General features: G+C 45.2%; 1 protein-coding gene across 1 annotated transcript in view; it reads left to right on the top strand.

Moving 5' to 3' along the window:
• Positions 1 to 12,790, top strand: part of LOC142423839 (aldehyde oxidase 3-like) — a 118,841-nt gene that overhangs the window by 75,389 nt on the left and 30,662 nt on the right. Inside the window, exons 27-29 of the mRNA XM_075528950.1 lie at positions 7,019 to 7,114; positions 7,919 to 8,047; positions 11,768 to 11,842. Coding sequence (XP_075385065.1) covers positions 7,019 to 7,114; positions 7,919 to 8,047; positions 11,768 to 11,842 — 300 coding nt within the window. The remainder of the gene's footprint in view (positions 1 to 7,018; positions 7,115 to 7,918; positions 8,048 to 11,767; positions 11,843 to 12,790) is intronic.

Below are 12,790 nucleotides of genomic sequence, written 5' to 3'. Positions count from 1 at the left end.
TAACCCTCAAATACTGCTTCTGGAGTGTGTATCAGTTCTTGCTCCACCTTCCATACAGGCCAGCTCTGTTGAATTTGTCCGTGTCCCTCTCGGCCTCTTCACTCTAGGCTATAAGCTACAACCTAGCTTTAGTCAACTCTCCATCCCTCTGCTAGGACAGGGCATCAATGGCCGCTATGCGGGTTAATGAATGGTTGCGTAATGGAGAACGTGAAGCCATTTGGGAGGGTATTGGGTCATCCTTTGTAATTTCCTCAAAACTCTTCTATGGATTCTAGAGGGGGCTAAAATCCACTATCAGTTGCATGATCTTTTCTGCAAAGACACAACGGAGTCTTGAAAGTTGGGGAAATGATGAGGGCTTCAAAAAATTCATGGGGGAAAAATGTGGTTCTCTTTTCAGTCTATTTTTCCATGAATTTTCTGAGCACCTTCAGATGAAGAACAGTCCGGCATTTCTGTCAGTGGTGCATGGCTATTGGTGTCTGTAGATTTCCCGGAGAATGTATTTCCCTTCACCAGTGTAGAAGTATCCAGAGTACTGACTCTTTTGAAAGGACAAAACCCAAACCAAAAACCTCACCCCTGTAGGACAGTCGAGCTGCCTGTAAGGCATTGGGGTTGTGACTGTCGGCTGGTGCAGGTCTCCCGCAGAGCAGCGAGGCGCCTGGGCTCACAGTGCAGCCCTTCCAGCTAGGCGCCCAGCACTTAAAATGATGCCACCAGGAGCTCCTTTAGCAGTGCCTTCCAAGTCAAGCAAAAACAGGTCTCTGAAAGGCAGGATTAGTGGGATTTTAGAAAAGAGTTTGTTTGTTTTAAATAATGGATCCTATAAAACTTGGTGATCTGGAATGTAAACCCCAGCCTAGTTTACAATTAAAAAGCTGTTTAAGGAAAAAAATGTGTCTTATAGACTATTTTAGAAGAGTCTTGGAAAGGAGATGAATATATCTGAACATATCCCACGCTGAGTGTCCAAGGGGCCCTTACCTATGAGCTGAGACTCTGGACAAGGCAGGCCGCCTGCTTCGAGCACCCATGTTCTCATGGGTGGATCCCAGGAGGGGAAGCAACACAGTGCACTCAGTTGCTCCAGACTGGGTCATGTGTCCCTTTTAACAACTCCATCTCTCAATTTGTATTTTGCTACTGGATGGCTTGTAAACCAAATCCTTACTTTGCAAACAATGATTCAATTAACTAAGCCCCAAATCATGACCGAAAGCAGTTATTAAGCTCAGAAAAACACAGTACTTTAGCTTTGCTTTTTCTTATTAATATATATGTATATCTTTTACATGCCTCAAGTTGCCTAACTCTGATCTGTCCTTACTTTACGCCCTATATCCCAGAATGACTGTACCTTCCTATTGGCAAAAGAGTATACTTACTCAAGATTAAGTACCACTCCCCAGTTGAGAGATACTAATCTGGGATCAGAGATTCAGAAACCACACCTAGCAGAGCCTGTATCTTTGAATGGTATTCCTAAGAAAGTACTGAAATTTCCATGCTTCTAAGAAACTGGATAGCCACCCCTCAGAGCCCCATAGAAGACATTTTTAGATGCCTGCCATCTTAATACAAAACAGATAGATGGCTGCTTAGAGTGCTTTCTTTCAAAGAACATTTGCTTTAAAAAAGGCCAATACTCTTTTCCTTATAAAAACAACCTTCCTGTGATTATAGTTAAGGTGGCACGTTGGTGGCACAACAGTTAAGCATTTGGCTGCTCTCCGGCCCTCCGGAGAAAGATGCAGCCACCAGCTCCTGTAGCCATTTCAGCTTGGAAAACCCTGACCTCGTTCTGCTCTCTGGTGGGGTCACTGGGAGTGGGGAAAATGGCTTGGAGCACCCAACGACAATGTATAAGTTGTAAGTTTATAGTTATCCAGAAAAGTTTAGAACAATACAGAAAGTCCGAGGGAGAAAAATTAAAACCACCTGAAGACCACCGTCCAGAGAGACTGCCATCGATACTCTGCTTCTCTCCCTTCAGACACTTCTGTGCGCACATACACACACGCCACGTTAAATTGATGTCAGTGGGAATCGTGTTACAAGTAGTTTAGTTCAGTTATATGTTATACATTAACAGGTGTATCTTTATTTCCTTTTGTTGGGGAGAGGGGAGGGAATGTGACCTTCTCCTCCCTGTGCACCTTACCATCACCGCCCCCCACCCCTCAGGTATCCCAGAAACAGCCTGGTTTCCACCCTTCTGTTTCTTTCTTCGTGTTCATGTGGTCATAAGTACACATGCAGACACAGCTACGGGGGCTTAGTGGGTGACTCGTGTGCTACCTTGTAGAAGAGTGTTCCTCTCGTCTCCCACCTACCAGTGAATACCTCTTCTTCACCTGGTGAATGCCAGGGGCTGTTGAGTGAGTGCTGACTGGTGGCAATCCTGTGGGAGTCCGAGTAGCACTAGGTCACCAGTCTTCCCGTCCTCAGGGCCTCTGGCATCTTTTGATTTAGCAACCAATCCCTTAACCACCTGCACCTCCCAGAGGCCCGCAACAACTGCATTGAAATAGTGCTCACGTGCCCCAGGAGAGGCCCACTGGGAGTATTCCACTGGGCGGGCTGCAGTATATTCATTGTCTGCAGCCATGATTGCAATCTACTTTTAGAACATTTTCATCACTCCAAAAAGAAATCCCAACCTGTTATCACTGCCAGGAAATGTGTCCAATGGAACATGCGCACACACAAGGAAACCTTGCCAAAATATAGGTAGAGTTTTTCATTGTTAGATGATGTTCATTTTAAGAGTGAAGAAATGTGAAAAATGATGTTAAGAAACATCCTTTCTTAAACAAATGATGATACATGCCTATGGTGGAAAATCTGTATATAAAATGAATAAGATCAGTTTACATATGCTGATGTATGCATCCAGCTGTCAGTATGGATTACAACTCAATGTAAAGAGAACCAAAAGCCGCACAACCTGACCGGTAGACAACATCATGATAAATGGAGAAAAGACTGAAGCTGTCAAGGATTTCAGTTTGATTGGAGCCAGTCTCATTGCTCATGGCAACAGCAGTGAAGAAATCAAACAGCGTATCACACTGAATGGACATAGTGGACTTCTTTAAGACTCTGAGGAACGAGGTTGTCACTCTAAGGACTAAGGTGTGCCTGATTGAAGCCCAGGTGTTTTAAATTGCCTGATGAGTGTGTGAAAGCTGGATAATGAATAAGGATTGATGCATCTGAATTATGATATTGGTGGAAAACAGAGAAAGTATGATGGCCGTCCAGAAGGACAAACAACCTGTCATGGAAGAGGTACAGCCAGGAGGCTCCTTAGAAGCGAGAGTGTTGAGACTTCATCTCATGAATTGAAGACGTGTTGTCAGGAGAGACCAGTCCCTGGAGAAGGATGTCACGCTTGGGAAAGTCGAGGGGCCGTGAAAAAGAAGAAGCCCCTTAAGCAGATAGGCTGCCACAGTGGCCGCCACAGTAAGCACAAACATAACAATTGTGAGGATGTCGCAGGACCGGGGAGCGCATTGTTCTGTTGTTACTGTGAGTCAGCTCTGACTTGACAGCACCTGACAACACGTATACTGATATTTAACACAACAGAAGATAAATTAATAAGGGGCGGGGGGGAGGCGTCAATAGTGTTACAAACTCCAAAGAGCAAAGACTATGGTTGCTTGATTTCCCAACAAGGTGCGTCTGCATACCCCTTTGTCTGCTTTTGATGCCATATATACTTGGGGAGTGCAAATTTCTCTCATTTTAAAAGATCTTCTGATTGACAATCTATATTACAAAACCTCATCGGTGGAGTCTAGGGACACATACCATATTCAAGCATGTAAATCTTTCTGCAGTGAAGCCTGATTAGTTATATTGAGATTTTTAAAAAGGAAAAAAATAAGACTACGCATCTTAGCTCATCGGGTAAGCTCAGGCCTGGGTTTTTTACACCAAATTCGTTTTCAGAACTTTTTGGAATTCAGTATTGCAGGTAAAGGATTATGCACCTAATTTAGTACCATTCATGTTTTTCCTTATAATAACAGAACGGATGTGACCCGTACTATGTGGACCGTCACGTGTCACCGTTCATCTGCCAATCTGTTGTACTATGGTGGCTTGCGTGTTTTTGAGATGCTCAAAACTTTGCCACCATTGTGCCAAATGCCAGCAAGGTCACCCAAGGTAGATAGGTCTCAGTGGAGCTTCTAGACTAAGACAGACCAGGAAGAAGGACGTGACAATCTGCTTCTGAAAACAGCAGCCGGTGAAAACCGAGGCACAGCAGTGGAACTTTGTCCCATGGCACGCTGGGAGAGGAGCCTCTCAGGTCGGCAGGCTCTGAGACTATGACTGAGGAAAAGCTTTGTGGTAAAGTGAAAGTTCTTAACGTGACTTCCATCCATTTCTCTTCCATTCAAGGGGTTGGGTGGAACCATGCAAATAGGGTGTGTGAAAAAGTAGAAGCTGATGGTCAGTTTTCGTTGCCATTCTTCTGCAAATAAGAGAGCCACCTTCGAAGCAAGAACAGAGCGAAGTCTCAGGACCATCAAGGTAGAAGACCCACCTGTGGAGCGCTTTCAAAGTCTCTACCTGAAATGGCAGAGGCAGCAGATTCCATGCCACTTGGAGACCAAGGGCCCAGGCAAGGAGACCATGAGACAGCGCGGAGAAGCAGTGCCGAGACTGTGAGATTGCGAGGCAGAGCAGGGGGCTGGCCTCTTGGCCCACAGAGGCAGAGGCCAATGGACCATGGAGCGAAGAGGCTGAGGACCAGAGAGTCTTGGATGCTGGCTGAGGAGTGGGCTTGCTGTGGACCGATGACTATGTCCTTAATGTTTCCTGATCCCGGCTGTGGTAATCTGTTCATTCCCCTAATAAGCCCCCATAAGTTTGATTGTTGTCTGTGCATTCTGTGTGGTCACTGCCACATATTACTGAGCACAGCTTAAAGAAATAAAAGGAGTATGTGAGAGGAACCTACTGGCATCCGATGGAGTAAACAAAGAAGAGGGGCCTTGGGCCATCAGCCTGGGGCTGCTGTGGAGCTGGACTCTCCTGTCCCCTCAGTAGCCAGAGGAGGCCAGATGTGGCCGCCACGCCCTTTCCAGAAACTTCCTCCGCAAAGCAGAGTCAGCCTTCATGATGGGGAGGAAGTACACAGCTTCGGGGGACTTTCATTTGCTCACAATGAGAATGAGCTGCAAACATCCATGAATAGCCAATAATGTGAAGTGTATAAAATGTATTGTTAGGAAAATTAGAAGGTATTAAATACGCAATGGAATGTTTGAAAATAAACATCCTCAGTGAACTGCAATCAACTGGTCAGGGCCATTTGGAAGTGATCTCTTATGGCAGAAAACACAAATTGTCCAAATGAATTTTCACGATCCGTACTGAAATATAGAAGTCCCCGTGGCATTGTGGGTATGCATGGGGTTGCAATCCACCAGCAGCTCTGTGGGAGAAACGTGGGCTTTCTCCTCCCACAAACCATTACGGTGTCAGAAACCCACAGCAGGTCGCTGTGAGTTAGCATGGACTCGATGGCAATGAGTTCGGTTGGGGGTTTTATCTCAAAATACAATGTTGACAGAGATAGGATGAGATCCACGCACCTACCAGGAACACCAGCTATAAATGACGATTATTCGTATTTACACACCAAACCATGCGTGTCAAAGATGAAGAAACTGGAGAGTTTTATCAGCTTTTGCAATTTGCAATTGATCAAAGATGAAATCAAGTGGTGTTGATGTTTGCAATGTAAAATTTGAAAACAAAGGAGGAGCTCACAGTCATTGAGTCTATCCCAACTCATATTACCTCTACGTCAGGGTAGAGCCGCCCCTGTGAATTGCTGAGGCTGTAAGTCCTCATGGGAGTAGGAAGTCTCATCTTCCTCTCTAGGAGCTGCTGATGGCTTCAAACTGCTGACCCTGCAATTAGCAGCGCAATGCTTAACCACGACTCCGCCACGGATCTAAAGAAGCATTAGTGAGTGGAAAAGCAGGCCTTGGGGATGGAAACCATGATGGAGATTGCATGATAAACTCGTGGCAAGACCAACCATGGGCTCAAACACAGCACTGGCTGTGAATATGGCCCAGAATCAGGACCAGCTGTGTTCTGATCGGTCGCTATAAACCAAAACTGAATACAGATGAAGACATGTCCTTAAACGTTGCTGTATTTTTTTGGCGCTATAAAAAAATAAACATTTGCCAATTCAATATTTTTCATTTGTAAATTCCAGAAAGCTAAGTAGGTTATCACCAATTTCTGTCGCTGAATGTTCTAGCCTCATAAATAAAAGTTCAATGTTACTTACTTATATGATGGTTGCCCCCTGGATACTACCCGTTGGCATGTGTGTATAGATAGCTCATCTCTGCTTACTTTGGACTTCCGAGAGGCAATTGAGGGGAATGTGCTTAGCGTATTTGGATAAAGGTGAATGAACTCCTTTGTTTTTATCAGTCCTCTAATGGGAACTAAGAGCAAAGAAAGTCGGGATTCAGAAAAGCAATGAGTTCTCAATGCAACAGGGTTGTCACTGATGTGGGTCAATGTGTATTGCTTCCCAGAGGAGGAGACACAGGGTGAGGAGCTCCCCTCCTCGAATGTCCCCTCAAGCTAGGAACGATACAGAAACCAGGACAAGGGCCAGCATGCATTCATAATGTAGCTGAATTCAGCTGTTGTTGGGTACTATGAAGTTGGTTTTGACTCACAGCCACCAGGTTAATACCACTAGGTAATGCTGCAAAAAACAAACAGTGAAATAACTGCAGCTAAATGCTAACAATAAAATGTGCATAAAGCTTGAACCCAGTTTTCGTGAAATGCCACTTTTATCATTTCTGGGTGACCTAACTCTTTTGATGAAATGAGTCCTCCTTTTTCTGTTTTAATGGTAAATGGTGGCTTTTGGAATTTCATTTGTCACTTCCTCTTCCACTGTCACTGTTGTTATGATAAACAACAACATCAAAAACATTTCTAATTTTATTTCCAGGCAGCTGCTCTGGTTCACATCTACACGGATGGGTCTGTGCTGGTTGCTCATGGTGGAGTTGAATTGGGACAAGGTATTAACACCAAAATGATACAGGTGAGAAAGGTTGCTTCAGCTTGGCTGTTGCCCAGCATTGGACTACAGAGAGGAGTCCCAGACCTTGTATTCTTCTGGTAATCTTTAGGCATTGGGACCCAATGACCAAAATTGCCCACCCGTGTCCCTAGAGGTCACTCTGGATTACCCAGAAATGAGCTGGGACACGGGGTGCGGGGAGGCTCACCTCCCCGTCTAGAGATAGGCACTACAGCAAAAATCAATTTCCCAGGGTGCCAGGGCCGTTTCCTGCCCTTTTCCTCTACCAGCGAGGCTCTAGCTTCCCTGGAGTCCAAAATGCAAGTTCTCTCAGTATTCCCGGGAAACTCCTGACTATAGTTCAGACTTCCTAGTTCCACATAGCCTGTTGATTCCACACTCAACAAATCCACATTCTCAAGCGCACCCTATAAAAAGGTGTGCCCCTCTAGCATGGGGCTCCACGTTGCTGTCCGGCAGAGTGTGCTGCCCCAGCAGGTAATAAAGGATGGAAGCTGTCCTTTCTCGTCCCTTCCTACCATGCGGCTTGGTGAGAGTCCTCACTCCCCAGGAAAGCCTGTTCTCACCCTATGCCGTGCGGCAATGGGAGATTTCCCCAGAGCCCTCCTATGAGAACTTTTATTTTAAAGAAGGTGAAAACTCTTAGAACGTTTCGGTTTGCTTGTGGAAGTCTACCTCAACAATAGATTAGGAATCTCCTTATCACTTTGTAAAAGAGGGGAGGAAAGTCTTTGCTAATAGCTCGACAGTGTTGTTCCATTTTCACTTTGACCGACACGTTCTGTCTGCTTGTTTTGGGCACAGGTGGCCAGCCGTGAATTAAAGATACCCATGTCTTACATACACCTTGGTGAGATGAACACTGTGACAGTGCCCAACACAATAGGCACAGGAGGATCCACAGGTGCAGATGTCAATGGAAAAGCCGTGCAGGTGATGACTTTACTGGCTTCCCTGGCGTGGTGGTTATGCACTGGGCTGTGGTCTATAAGGTCAGCAGTTTGAAACCACCAGCCACTTTTTAAAAAATGTCATTTTATTGGGGGCTCTTACAGCTCTTATCACAATCCATACATCAATTGTGTCGATCACATTTGTGCATATGTTGCCATCATCATTTTCAAAACATTCTCTTTTCACCAGAACCCCAGAATCAGCTCTTCTTTTTGTCCTCCCTCCCCCACTTTCTACCCTTGTGACCCCTTGATAAATTATAAATAATTATTATTTTTATATCTTACACCATCCACTATCTCTTCACCCATGTTTCTGTTGTTCATCCCCCTCAGTGTGTGTGTGTGGGGGGTGTTATATGTTGATCATTGCAATTGGTCCCCCCCTTTCTCCCCCTTCTTCCTTCACCTTCTCCTTACCCTCATGGTATCACTACTCCCATTACTGTTCTTGAGGGGCTTATCTGTCCTGGATTCCAGTTGTCAAGAGCTCTTATCTATACCAATATACATGCTTCAGCCTAGCCAGATTTGTAAGGTAGAACCGGGTCATGATAGTGGTGGGGAGGAAGCATTAAAAAACTAGAATGCTGTGTGTTTCATTAGTGCTACACTACACCCTGGCTGACTCATTCCTTCCTTGTAAACCTTCCGTAAGGGGATGTCCAATTGTCTACAGATGGGCTTTGGGTCTCCATTCTGACCCTCCTCATTCACCCCAATGTGATTGTTTTGTGTCTTCTGATGCCTGATACCTGATGCCATCCATATGTGGTGATGATCACACAGGCTGGTGTGCTTCATCCATGTGGGCTTTATTACCACAAGCCACTCTTTTTTATTTTTTAATCATTTTATTGGGGGCTCATACAACTCATCACAATCCATACATACATCAATTGTATAAAGTACATTTGTACATTCATTACCCTCATCATTCTCAAGACATTTGCTCTCCATTTAAACCCCTGGCATCAGCTCCTCAATGACCCCCCTCACTCCTTCCCCTCCCTCATGAACCCTCGATAATTTATAAATTATTATTTTGTCATATGTTACACTGTCCAACATCTCCCTTCACCCACTTTTCTGTTTCCAACCCCCTAAGGATGATGTTATATGTAAATCCTTGTAATCAGTTCCCCCTCTGTACCCCACCCTCCTGGTATTGCCACTCTCATCACTGGTCCTGAAGGGATCATCCGTCCTGGATTCCCTGTGCTTCCAGTTCCTAGCTGTACCAGTGTACATCCTCTGGTCTAGCCGGATTTGTAAGGTAGAATTGGGATCATGATAGTGGAGGGAGGAATCATTTCAGAACTAGAGGAAAGTTGTATGTTTCATTGTTGCTACACTGCGCCCTGACTGACTCATCTTCTCCCCATGACCCTTCTGTAAGGCGATGTCCAGTTACCTCAGATTGGCTTTGGGTCCCCACTCTACACTCCCCCTCATTGACAATGATGTGATTTTTTTTGTTCTTTGATGCCTGATATCTGATCCCTTTGACACCTTGCGATCCCACAGGCTGGTGTGCTTCTTCCATGTGGGTTATTTTGCTTCCAAGCTAGGTGGCCACTTGTTTACCTTCAAGTCTTTAAGATCCCACACGCTATATCTTTTGATAGCCGGGCACCATCAGCTTCCTTCACCACATTTGCTTATGCACCCATTTGTCTTCAGTTAACGTATTGGGGAGGTGAGCACACAATGATATGATTTTTTGTTCTTTGAAGCCTGATAACTGATCCCTTTGGCACCTCGTAATCACACAGGCTGGTGTGCTTCTTCCATGTGGACTTTGTTGCTTCTCAGCTAAATGGCCGCTTGTTTACCTTTAAACTCTTGAGACCCCAGATGCTATATCCTTTGATAGTTGGGCACCATCAGCTTTCTTCACCACATTTGCTATGTACACATTTGTCTTCAGCAATCATATCTGAGAGGTGAGCACACAATGATATGTTTTTTTTCTTCTTTGATGCCTGATAACTGATCCCTTTGGCACCTCGTGATCACACAGGCTACCACCAGCCACTCTTGTGGAAGAAAGATGGGACTTTCTACTCTCACAGTTATAGTTTCAGATTCCCACATGGACAGTTCTACCCTGTCTGGTAGGGTCACTAAGAGTTATCATTGACTCAATGGCAGTGAGAAACTTCTTTTAAATCCCAGCCTCCTTTTCCTCTGCTCTAGTCTAGAAAATTCTTCCTGTTTTTTTTTTCACATGGGCATTGAGCATAATAGAGTAAAATACCATCTCTTTGTGTTTCTCTGTTCCACCTGAAAGAGTAGGCCTCGGGTATTATTTAGCAGCATAAATCTGTTTTGCCTTAAAAAAAATAGAGGTGTTTTAAGAACATATTATCAAAACCATAACTTCCCAAAAGCAAAAAACACTACTTCTCTCCTGAAAGATTATTTGCAGTACTGTCCATTCGTCCCTAGCCTGACCATGGAATCCCACAGGAGGAAGGCAACACCGGGAAAATCCTCAGAGGGAGCATGTCTCTTGAACTCTGTATTGAAAGCTTGCTTGTCAAAGCAAGGGAGTTATCTCTTTGAAGCTTTCGAATGTACATTGGCACAACTTCTCTATCTTTATCATATCACTCTCTGAGGCCAAGCAGAGCAGTTTTAACAAACCCTCCGTAAAAGACCTCCTCAGATGAGAAGAAAGATGACCCACCAGCTCTTTCAATGGAATAGAGAGAAATTATATTGAGTGTCTGGGGATGGGAAGAGGGCAAGTGCAGTGTGGGAGAGATCTCTCTGGTTCAGGCAATGGAACTTCAGTATCAATGCCAAGAGTCAATTATTTAATATCTGGTAACTTTGTGAACATTTGTATTGTGAGCATTTCTTAACAACGCACCATGGGTGCACCTAGAATGACAGAAAATCACGAGCTCTCTAATTTTATATTTCATATTGGAAACGGCCGCCAAGGTAGATTTTAGGGTGACAGCATCACCCACAGCAGAGTACTTCTGTGACTAAAAGAAGCTACTGATGTTAACGCAAACACTGCCAGTGTCGACGGGGATGGCTCTGAGCAAAGTCCTACATTTGTCCTATAGTTGGTGTCTCCAAATCATGGGAGAGGGCACCACAATGTGGGGAGTGCCAGTCACTCCTGTCCGGGCAAAGCAGCAGAGCCGTCCTCCAACCTGACGTGCCTGGTCTAGGAAGAGCTCGGGTGCTCACTGGCCTGCAGCGTGGTTCTCCTAGTCTGGCTAAGGAGGCCGCATTCTGTAAGGGAGCCTTCAACAGTTCCAGTCTCAGAAACTCACGGGGGGGCATTTAACCCTCTCCTGTAGGGTTGTTGTGAGTCAGCGTCAACCCAATGGCCGTGTGTTTGGTTGGTTTTTATGGTTTACACGCCGAGCATGTAAATCCAAAGCTGGTTAGGTCGAACGAAGCGAATGAGAATTGCACTCTGTCTTCACCCTCGGGGCATCTCACCAGACCTTCCGAAGTCGCTCTCACTGTCCCAGCTCAGCTCCCGACTGCAGGGAACACCAAGACTGTGACTAGATATGGCACAGACCAAACGATGGCGGTGGTGTTGTTAGGTGCTGTGGTGTACAACAGCAGGAAGCGCTGCTCGGAGTGAGTGGGGAGGAATGGTTAGTATAAGGTGACAAACGTGATTGCACTTGAATTGGCAGACATTGCTGTCCTTTTCCACCTGCAGAATGCTTGTCAGACTCTGCTGAGACGCCTGGAACCCATCATCAGCCAAAGTCCTCAAGGTTCCTGGGAGGAGTGGGTGAGTACCAAGTGTCCGTGATGCCTGCACAGCCCATTGGTAGAGACACATGGCCAGCCATATCTTAGTCCCCAACTGCTTCCCCTCTCCCCTGAACAGCACAGGTCAGTGATTCTCAGTCTTTAATTAACAGATGAATCACCTGGCATCTTGTTAGAGTACAGATTCTGATTTACTGTCATCGGTGCGGGAAGTAGCCTGGGAGTCTATATTTCTATCAAGCTCCTCCTATGCAATGCTCGAGCCTAGAGGCTGGGCCGTACTTTGAGTAGCAAATATATACTCACATCAACTATACATCTCACAACCAGGTATGACTGAGCAGAAATGCCCAGTTCAGCTAGACATCTATAGCCTACCTGGAACAGTGGATCAGAGGTGTTAACAGCTATTCTCATTTAAATGCACACACCCTGTGTGTGTGTGTGTGTGTGTGTGTGTGTGTGTGTGTGAGAGAGAGAGAGAGAGAGAGAGAGAGAGAGAGAGAGAGAGAGAGAGAGAGAGAGAACCTATACCATTTAGTCCACATTGAAAATGTAAAGGAAAATGAAACAATACATTGAAAGGGAGTTCTTGCATGAGAAGCTGCTCTTAGATAAGGTTTTGAAAAATTCCTTCTGTAAAGGCTATTTTCCACGCACACATTTTGGGCATGCATGGGGGGACTGAATGGGTATTTTCTGGGTGCTAATTCTTGCTCTTTCCAAAATAAAACAGGATGTTGAGGTAAGTCTGGGGGAGTGGAAGTTATGAAAGTACTCAGGATGCAGTAATGGGCAGACCCACTGTCAGAACATGCATTACCTACCAAAGTAACTTCTGAAACCTGTATATCCGTTCCAGCCATAGCTGTAGCTCCAACTGAGGCCCAATACCCCATATATGGGACAGGAATATGGAGAACTTTTATGAGACGTTGTTTGAGGGTTTGTATCTATATTGCTACAG

Source organism: Tenrec ecaudatus, chromosome 13 (assembly GCF_050624435.1).
Source record: "Tenrec ecaudatus isolate mTenEca1 chromosome 13, mTenEca1.hap1, whole genome shotgun sequence".
NCBI lineage: Eukaryota > Metazoa > Chordata > Mammalia > Afrosoricida > Tenrecidae > Tenrec > Tenrec ecaudatus.
Note: the sequence above shows the minus strand (reverse complement) of the source record. Positions and strands in the feature narration are given on the sequence as shown.